Here is a 10,676-nt window from a genome sequence, read left to right on the forward strand (position 1 = left end):
ATACAAAAATAAAAACATGTAGATCAGAGTTTAGATGGAGAGGTTGTCCCCCTGTTACAGGCCGTCAATATATGGACGATGATAGAATCTGTGCATCCCCTCTGGATTGTATTCTTCAATCAGCCAGTCTCCTAGAGGGCGATCCGCTGCTTCTTTCGAGAGCCGGTCACCAGTTGCATTTCTTTCCCTGTAGATGTGAGAAACAGTGATCTGGTCAAAATGTGTTTTTAAAAAAGCAATTTCTTCCAAGATGTGTTTCAAAGAATATGCATGACAAATAGATTTATTATTTGCCCAATCAATCACAATCTTTGAGTCCCCAAAGATTTGTATTTGTCGACAGTTTTTGGATAGAGCAAAGTATAGAAGATGTGTCAGTGTAATAAGCTCAGCATGGTTATTGGTGCCCGGGCCGAGTCCCAATCTCAGGTGAAAATAATGTGTTTATGTTAGATGAAGTATTATACCCCCCCCACAACCTTGCAATGGTGCTGCCCCGTCAAAATACGCCCAAGGCATATCCCTGTTGATGATTTCAGGCAAGATGTTCCTGGGTGTGTTAATTTTATTTTCAAATGAGATTTCCATGTATGCCGCGCAAATGGATGGCGGAAGTATTTGCCAGTTGACCCTGTAATCCTAAAAAATTATGGCATTACGCTTGTTCCATATGAACCAGGACACCACAGGCGGTAAGTTCCTGGCCTTTTCAGAAGCCACCGCAGTCCACCACTGATCCCAGGCTGTGGGTATATCTGCAGCGTGCCAGACTGTGGTTATGTTGAGGGCCCGTGTGACCTGCTGCCATATATCCTTTGTAACCTCGCAGTTAAGGAATAGGTGGGGCGTTGATTCCTCCTCTTTTCTGCAGAGTACGCACCAAGTAGGTCCAGCGAAAGCCCGATTTTTGAGAATGGCGCCTGTAGGTAGCTTGTCTGCTATAATGTTCCACATTAGAAGTTTGGCTCGTGGCTGTGCTTGTAGTTGCTAGATATCTTTCCACCAGTTTTTTTGTATGTCAGGTTTCTTGGCTTCGATAAGCTTTAAGTAGCCAAGCTTTGGTGCATAAATACCAGATTTAGCAGGTGCCCATATTAGTTCATCTTCCTCCTCATGAAGCTTGATGTGTGATTCGGTAAGTGCCTGAATGTATCCTTGCCAATATTCAGTCCATTCATCTGACAGGTACCACTGACGATCCGTGATCCATGCCTGAGTGAAGATAGTTGATCGTTGAGGATCACCAATCTGTGCCAGATATTTAATGCCCCCGTTGTTGAGATGTCGGATCAAACCTTCCGGCAGAAGGTGTGCGTTCCCTGAACCAGGCCAAGGGTCTAAGCCTATACGGACCTGTGCTCCATTTCCAATTTTCCATAGAAGGTTATCTCGGATGAGTGGCATAGCTTTTAGTGTGGCCCTCCAGATCGCGGATATGCCCTGGTGGTTCCAAGTGGGTCTGCGAAGCCATTCAATGATGTTGGAGGGCCAAATATATTTTTGGTGTATTACTTCCGCCCATAAACTGTCCATCTTGAGGAGTGACCAGCCCTGTTTCGCTGTTAACGCTTGTGCGAAATCTGAGAGAGATTTTAGACCCCACCCTCCCCATCTCTTTGGCATGGAAACGAGGGACCATCTTGTCCAAGCAAAAATCTTTCCCTTTTTATTGCCATTCCACAGGAACCTGTTGCAGATTTGTTGAATTTTTTGAAGGATGCCTTTTGGGATCCATGTGAGGGACATCCAGTAGACTGGGGTAGCCTCGAGTACAGATTTGATCAACAGTAGTCTACCAGCTTTTGACAGTAGTCGATGTTGCCAGCAGATGATCCTTTTTTCAATTTTATTTATGAGCCATGACCAGTGTTCAGATTTATATCCATCCGGCCTTAATCTGAAACCAAGGTATTTGATGCCTTCCAGCAAGTTACTTTCCAAAAAGGGGAAGTACTGGATCGCCAGCTGAGTTTCCTGTTGTGTGCATCTCATCATGGATCTGGTGGATTTGTCCCTGTTGATTTCCATGCCCGTGGCTTTACAGAAGAGTAGTAGAATATCATTTAATGCGATGATGTCTCGGACACTTCCATTGAGAAAGATTAAAATGTCGTCAACAAACAGTAGATGGGTAAGAGAGTACTGTTCAGTGATTTTGAGACCGCTGAAGTCACCGTTCCTTTTTGCAGCCGCAATGAGCCTACTCAGTCCCTCCATAACAATAAGAAAGAGTAGTGGGGAAAGAGGGCAGCCTTGCCTGATACCCCTGTTGATATTAAAGCGGGCAGAGGCTGCACCATTTATAAGGATGGCAAAGGAGACAGAAGATACACATCCCATAATCCAGTTTATGAGCGTATGGGGAAAGCCCAAATGGGTAAGAATCATCTTAAGGTAGAGCCAATTTACCTTATCAAAAGCCTTTGCAAGATCGATCTTAAGTGAAATACCTTTGAGGTTCTTCAGCTTTATGGAGTGTAAAGCTTCCTGGGCAGTGCCTATGGCCTCTTGGATGTGGCGGTTTTGGAGAAAGGCAAATTGTTCTGCAGATATATGTGTGGACAGAATAGGTTTAATGCGGTTGGCAATGATTTTGGCAATGATTTTATAGAGGCAATTACAGAGGGAGATAGGGCGAAAATCATTGAAGGATGTGGGGTCATCAGATTTGGGAATCAAGGCAATGAAGGTCTGGTTCATAGGTGGATGTATGTGCCCAGTGATCCTGCTCTCCTCAACGACTTCCAATAAGTCCTCGCCTAGCAGATCATAAAAAGCCAGGTAGAACTCCACTGGCCAGCCATCTGGCCCCAGACTCTTATCTTTCTTAACCATTTGAGGGTACTTTCCAGCTCTTGTATAGTGATCGGTTGACTGAGGTCTTCAATGTCTTCCTATCCAACAAACCGAGGAAACTTTCCTGCAAGACTGATGATGTCTGGAAGATTGACAACATTCGGCGCCGTGAATAGTCGCTTGAAGTGTGTTACCCCCAAACTGGCAAGTTGTTGGTGTGTGGTAGCCCATCCATCTGGATCCCTTGGTAGCTTCCAAATGGTATTTGATGCCTTTCTACCATTGGCAAGGTTGTGAAAGTATTTTGTATTGCTGTCCCCAGCTTTGAGCCAAATGGCTCTGCTTTTAAGTCTCCATAGCTCCTCCTTTTCTTGTAATATCTTCGATTTTTGCCCAAGCAACTGGCTTAGTAGTGTTTTGGAATCGTCGGATTGATAGCCAGCCCCTCTCTCATCAGTCAATAGAGCTATCTGTTCTTCAGTATCCTTCAGTATCTGTTCATCTCTGTTCCGCTTTGATCTCGCCCAGGTCTCGGTCATTACTTTGAGCATCTTTAGTCTATCACAGAAATCCATCGCTTTCCTCTGATCCCTCAGCGGGGGTTGTGATGCCCAGAAATCCGTGACCAGCTTGATGTATTCCGGCTCTTGGAGAAATCCAGCAAAGAATTTAAAGGGGGAGCGCGGCTTTGATTTTTTGTCACTGATCTGAAGTAGAATCGGGTGGTGATCGGATAGACCCCCAGTGCTGACCCATTGTCTGTATAAGGGGAACAACTGTATCAATTCCTCATGCATCATATATCTGTCTAATCGCCGCCCCAGAGCAGCCTCTCCTGTACGCTGATTGTGCCAAGTGGGAAGCTTCTTGTTCATGGGGATATCCACTAGATGATGTGCATCTAATAACATGTTCATTTGATCCGCAATAGGATCGCACTGTGCATGATGACCCCAGGATTCTCCAACCCCCAATGAGAAGTTGAAGTCGCCCCCTATCACTGTATTCTGAGTGATATGGTTGCCATTTAGGAAATTTTGCCAAAATGGTAGTCTATTCTGATTAGGCCCATAAATATTAATAATTCTGATTGGGATGCCCAGGTCACCCATGATTATGTCCATACCGAGGAAGCCACTACCCCCCCAAACAGAGAGTGGCCTGCTTTTTCTGGGGTTTATTCCAATGAGCAGTCCGCCAGATCGACCACACGCATCCAATCCATGTAAAACCCAGCCAGGGAGCATAGCTTGTAGACTTCGCACCGCCACCTCGGATGTGCAGAGTGTTTCCTGAAGGAAAATGATATCACATCTAGATTCATGCAAGAGTCTTTTCAGAGCCAGTCATTTTTTGGGATTGGCTAGTCCCCTGCAATTGTAGGAGAGCCAGATCATGGGGAACCGCAGGTCAGGGGCTCAATAGCTCTAAGTGCCCGTTCAATAGTAAACTGTCGCCCCATGGCAACATCCGCAACAGCATTTAGCTTTGTTGAAGAGATATTAGAAGGTCTGCCTCGCTTTTGCTTGCGATGACGACCAGGGGATGATCCCAGGCCCAAAATTCTAGACCGTGCTTGGGGCCTCATATGATAGTGATGAGAACCGGATCCGACCGGAGAGGAGAGGGAGTCAGGACAGCCCAATACCAGGTTGTGAGAGGGAGGAGTGGTAGAGAAAGTGGGTGGAGGTGGGGCAATGGTGCAAAGGATGGAAGGGAGGGAGACAATTTCTGAGTGGGAGGTCCGCAAAGAAGAGTTCACAAATGAATGCATATCATCAGAGAAAAAGTGAGTACAGATGGGATTGGAAGCATTACCCAGATGAGTAGGTGCAGCTTCCACCGGCTTAGGTGCAGCCTCAGCAGTCTTGGAGCGAGTACGCGGCGGTCCTGGTGTAGATGATGCCTTCCTTCAAGCGTTCTTTTTAGCGCTATCACCCGTCTTCTTGGATGGAGTCTCCTGTTGTGCCTGCTCGCCTTCCGTTGGTATGTTATCTCCAGCATTTTGTTCCACAGTGGTCTGCTGTCGAGGTCCTTTGGTATCGTCAGAAGTCACCCCCGAATTCAGTGGAAAATCCTTATAGAGATGGCCAATTTTATGGCATCTTCGACATCGAAAGGGAACGCCTTCGTAGTCTAGAAGCTATTTGCGAGAGACATGGCTGTGGTGCAGGGTGATTTTTTCCTCTAACCCTAGTCTGGTATCCAAGTGGACTAGTATTCGACCCATTGTCCTGATGCCCGTTTTCTCATAAGATCTGTTATGCTCCAGGTAAGTACCTAGAGTGTCCCCTATTCTCTTAAAGGCATACGGGGTCCAAAATTGCCATGGCAGACCAGGTAGGCGAACCCAAATGGGTCCAGCCCCCAATTGTTCTCGTTCCGGGTCGAAGAGGGGATCCCACCGCTTGAGCATGACTGGAGCTAGCTCAATGTGCCAATACTGAGAGAGGATCCACTGGGTATATTCGGGTCGATGGAAATGTAAGGCGAACCAGCCCCTCGTGAGAACCATAACATCTGGAAGTTCTTTAAAGAATGAGCCCCAAATCTCCTCCACCCAGAGCTTGAGTCGTTCCACAGTGTAGGTGCGGCCACGGACCCTACCGACCAGGACCTTGCGAGCAGCATCCATCACGTCCGGCAGCGGTGCTTCAGGCCCAAAATTGATGTTGAAATCCGAATTAATTGCTCGAAGGCATCTGCCTTTTGTCACCTTCTCTGAGCGCTTGCCAAAGGGAAACTCCTTTAGAAGTTTACGGCAAGGGTCAGTAGAGCTATGATGTGCGGAGCCAGCGGATCGAATCGGTAGCGGCGGGGTAGTGAAGCAACCCGAGCGAATCGGAGAGCGAGGAACCGTGTTGCTAGTGCCAGGGGGAAGAGATAAGGAGGAGCGGAGGGGGGGCTGTTGGGCCTGCGGCATAAAGGAAACAGAGGGTGAATGTGAGGTTGATGGAGGCAGAGGCGGAGGGGGCGGAGGTAAAGCAGGGCGATTTTGAAACTGGAGCGGAGCGTCGAGAGAAGGCGAGTTCTGAAAGCAAGAACCCAATAACTGAATCGTCGCAGGGGATAGGGGCGGGCAGTCAAGTGGCGAGGAGTCCGCTAGGGAGAAGACTGGAGATTTGTTCTTCCCTGTATGCGACAGGTGCGGCTGCAGAGACGAAGCACCTGTCTCGTAGCCCAGTGCAACACTCCGCGGGATCATATGAGGCCTCTTTGGGTGAGCCCAGATGTCTTGGTGAGGCGTGGGGTCCGCCTCATAGTCCACCAAGTCTTCATCTCCCATGCTGAATGTCGGTGCAGAGAAAGCCAAAACAGGAATCGATCAGGGGGACCGACCGGCGGAAAGGTAGGAGGGGTCAGTGCGCCAGGGAAACCAGGAGGGGACCGCAGAGTAAAATAATGCTCCGTGAAACCCGAAACCGCTGTCGATGATCAGACCGTCAGTGCTCCCATACCCCAAAACCCCAAAACGCTAGTCGCCATGGGAAAACGTCCCTGTAACAAACCCTAGGGTTTAGGGTTCCGCCATTGTAGCCGCCTTCGAGAGCTCTCCGGATTCCTGATTTGGCCTTGTGAGATTAATTCGTTTCTTTGGTTTGCATCAGATAGGATAGGAGTTGTTTCTGATTTTTAATAGTAGTTGTTTGTTTGTTTGTTTTTTTTTTTTTTTAGTTTCCAAGATATATTTTATTTTATTATTATTATTATTTTTACATTTATTTTGAAAATATGTTTTTCTTATTATTTATTTCTTTTAATTTTTAATTTTTTTTTTAATTCTTATATTAATTTTGTTTTTGTTTTGGTTTTTTTTTGTTTTGTTTTTGTTTTTTTTAATCATTTTAATGATTTTTTTTGTTATTTATTTATTATTATTATTTTATTTTATGTTTGATTTTTTTTTTTTTTTGTCTTTTTATATATATTTAATTTATTTTTGTTTGTTTGTTTGTTTTTTTTTTACTTTTAGGTTTTGTTCTTAATATATATATTTTTATTTACGTTTTGTTATTTTTTTAAACTTTTATTTTGTTTTCTTTTTATTGTTTTAATTTTTAATTTTATGTTTTCACTATTTTTTTGAAATTTTGATGTTTTTTGGAGTCATGATAAAATCTTTTGCGCCATTATTTGAAAATGTTGAAAATTTACCCTAAAAAAAATGTGTTATTCCACCATCAACACTTTTTGTTTTGAGGGTGTTTTTTGCACAATTTTTGCATAAAAAATTGGTTTGCACTGCCATTTTTAAAACATGTTAAAAATTTACCTTAGAAAAAAAAGGTGTTATTTCAATATCAACACTTTTCGTTTTTAGCACTGTTTTTCATGTTTTTTTTTTGGTTTTTTGGCTAGAGTTCCCATTTCAAAGTTTACATTGTTAAGACTACACACATTTTTTCACTTTGTAGGTGCTCGATATTGAATCTGTTGTATCTCTGTAATTTCATATCTCCAAGGTTTGAAATTTTGTCCTATGATAGCCCTCTACATCCTCTTTCCAACTCCACCAGTATAATCAAGATTCAATTATCCAAGAAAGAGTTAATTCGAATCTCTCACGATGCCCCGATTATAGACTAGTTTAGCAGAGCGAACTTGTACGAAGTGCCACGTGTCACTTTTTCGACCTTCGGACTTGAAATGATACACAGAAAACCAAAGTTCGTCTGATTTTTGTAACTGTTCATGTAATTTCAATCTAATACTCAGAGAGTACGTTATAACGATTTTTCCAAGGTCACCTATTTGAGATGTAATTCGGGAGCCTGCAAAAAACCTAAATTCCTTGGATCATAACTCCAAAAATATACGAAACAAGATCTGAAATTTGGACCCGAGGTTCATCAAGATTTCGGCTCAAATGGGTTTTAATTTCAGCTTCTGAAACTTCGTAGTAAAAAAGTTATAGCGAACATTAAACGATGACTTGTTTGAAGCAGCGAAACCGTATAATCCAAACCTTTGATACCAAATGTTATGCAACCAACTCACAAAATAGAAGAAAAGAGAGATCAATGACTTCAAAATCAGTCTCTTCAAGGGGCCATCCTCCTTTTCATTATATAAATGAACAATTCTTGGATGATTTAAATGACAAAACCTCCTTTCTATATATAGGAGTCTAAGGGGTTACAATATAATCAGAGTCGACATAACAATAATAATGTAAGGGCACAACAATAACAATAGTGGGTTTCTATGGGGTGCAATAATAACAATATGGGGACAACATGGGCACAACAATAACAATAAGGGGCTATAATGACTATAATAATAAGGGAATACACTAGTATTACATGGAACTAACAAAAACCATAGAAGAGGAAGTTGCAAACTGGATGCTTTAAAAATATTAATTGAAGAGATAGATGATGATTATTGAGTACTAACATGAAAAGTGTTCATTAAGGGGGAGTATGAAGGAATAAATACAATATGAGATCAATCATGTATGAATTGGTTTATTTAATTGTAATAATGTAGACACATAAAATGTTCATGTATGAATTAAATATGAGGAAAATGATAGAAGTTAGGGATAAGGATTTCATAGAATTAGAGGATATATTCATGGAGAGATTATAGGATATAGTTATGCACTTAGTTAAATTGAATATATTATTATGACATTGCTTTGGTCGCTTATTATCTATAGAGGGGCATATTGTACAATAGAAATGCACATTAATGAAATGATTGACTAGAATTTATTCTTCAAGAATACTCTTAGGATTCCTATCTTGATGTATGTTTGAATGTATTTTATACTAATTATTAAAGGAAAACACTTTACCATTCCACCTTGCATCACATGTGCACAAAACCCCTTTGTTATGCTCTTGACCTATGAGAAATCCAGAATACTAGAAATACGAAGCAATATATTAGACCAAAACACAGAATTATCACATGAAATGAGACAAACTGCAAGATATTTTATTATTCACAAGCATAATACAATGTTCACTTTCCTCTTTGAGGGGGAAACCTCCAACAAAGAAGAGCTCAATTACAATAATACTCGATGATATTTCCCCTACTAACTAAGACTATTTATAGCTTAATGACATCCAAAACTCTAACTATTAGTGGTCCCTTGCATAACACAGGTTAGCCACTTTATTTATTAACTATGGCCCGCTTACAACTAATTGTGGTCCCTTTTCTATAATGTGGGTCAACCACTTACAATTATTATTAATGCAGCTAACCACCTACGAGCTTTATTGACTCTCTAACTAACTATGACTTTGACTAGGTCCCTTGGGCTTATTACATAAACAAATGGGTTAGGGTTTGACCCTAAAGCACCCTACCCCATCAAAAGAAACCATATCCTCAAGGATGAAGCTGCGGAAACTACTGAAGAATAGTGGTTGTTTCCCATGTCCCAACTTTTGGAGAGGTTTCTTTCCACTTGATAAGGACTAATTCCTTGATCACGTGACCATGGAGATGTCATTCATAAGTATCGGGGACCTGTTCTGGTCAGAGCTAAAGTGATCCCTCCTCATCAAATTCGGGAAGACTTGTTTGAACCCTGAAATTATTCTCCACCACTTTCTTGAGGCACGGTGCATGGAAGACTGGATGGATATTTGAAGTAGGTGGTAAGGCTAGTTTGTAAGCGACTGCTCCTATGCACTAAAGTATCTGATATGGCCCATAGAATTTTGGTGCTAGTTTTTGGCAGCCTTTTTCTTTGAGATATGTTTGATTATACGGTTGGTGTCACAGGAATACCTGATCCCCTTCTTGAAGTGAGTGCTCAGAATGATGTTGATCAACTTGTTGCTTCATTCTATTTTGAGCTTGATGTAGATTATCTTTGAGATGATCGATAATGATGGCACGGTTCTGTGGGAGTTACTCAACTACCTGCACTTTGGAACATCCAGGGATATAAGAAACTGGTGAAGGTGTATGTTGGACATACACTGCCTCATATGGCATCATCTTGGTGGCTTCATGATAGTTAGTATTATACCACCATTCAGCTAAAGGCAACCACTATACCCAATGATGTCGCTTGTCTCAAATGAAGCACCTCAGCTACGTCTCCAAACATTTGTTGACTGCTTCTATTTGACCATCTATTTGGGGATGATAAGCAGTACTTTGTTGGAGTTGCATGCCCTGTAGCTTGAAAAGTTCCTACCAAAATTTACTGGTGAAAGTGGGGTCTCGATCAGACACAATGGAAGTTGGCATGCCATGAAGTATGAAGATATGGTCCAAGAAAACTTGAGCCACCAATGCTGGGGTAAATGGGTGTGTCGTGGCGGAAAAAGTCGTTTGTGCGGACACAACTGACCTCCCTAGGAGTCTAAACTCTCTAGCGACAAACAAGACAAAATGGAGTGATCTTTCTCTAAATATACCTTTTAAAACATGAAAACTACAAGTGTTTAGGCTTACCTTATTCCAAAACGCTGTTGTTGTAGTCCGTCCTTGCCGATCCGGATGAGCTCCTCCTTCATGTCAATTCCTGCAACCACAAACAATCAAACAATTACCAAGCACTTGCATTTCATATAATAAAACATATATTCAACATGCAGACCAAGGAACACATGAAATAACTCATTAACACAAGCTATTGAGAAAAATGAACCAGTTTGTATTAATAACGAAACAAAGAAACTCTTACAACCTGGCCTTGGTGTTGTGCAAGTTCCTCCCAGGGTCCATCAAGGGTTTTCCTCTACTTTGACAAAGCTCACCCACTTCCAAGTAGAATCAAGCAAAGACAATCTCTCCTCACAAGGTTCTAAATGGGAGTCCTAATTCCTGCAGCATTTACCCAAAGAAAATGTATTGCTTCCAACCTCTCCTCCCTCTGGCTTAATGTCTTTATTTATAGTGCTGTAAAG

At 42.3% G+C, this 10,676-nt stretch overlaps 2 protein-coding genes across 2 annotated transcripts; both read right to left on the reverse strand.

Moving 5' to 3' along the window:
* Positions 1-639: 639 nt before the first annotated feature.
* On the reverse strand, positions 640-954 carry LOC149222489 (uncharacterized). Its single transcript, XM_089387611.1, has one exon. The coding sequence runs from the start codon at positions 952-954 to the stop codon at positions 640-642; it is 315 nt and encodes a 104-aa protein (XP_089243737.1).
* A 1,940-nt stretch (positions 955-2,894) lies between these two features.
* On the reverse strand, positions 2,895-4,043 carry LOC149222490 (uncharacterized). Its single transcript, XM_089387613.1, has one exon. It carries the CDS (start codon positions 4,041-4,043, stop codon positions 2,895-2,897), a length of 1,149 nt encoding a protein of 382 aa, XP_089243739.1.
* Between the last annotated feature and the right edge of the window lie 6,633 nt (positions 4,044-10,676).

The sequence above is a fragment of the Pinus tabuliformis genome, chromosome Q (assembly GCF_031772625.1).
Source record: "Pinus tabuliformis cultivar Carrire ecotype Pingquan chromosome Q, CPIR1, whole genome shotgun sequence".
Classification (NCBI taxonomy): Eukaryota; Viridiplantae; Streptophyta; class Pinopsida; order Pinales; family Pinaceae; genus Pinus; species Pinus tabuliformis.

Excerpts from the sequence above, each read along its gene's own strand:
- LOC149222489 (XM_089387611.1), bottom strand. The coding sequence starts at position 954 with ATGTGGAACATTATAGCAGACAAGCTACCTACAGGCGCCATTCTCAAA.
- LOC149222490 (XM_089387613.1), bottom strand. The coding sequence starts at position 4,043 with ATGCTCCCTGGCTGGGTTTTACATGGATTGGATGCGTGTGGTCGATCT.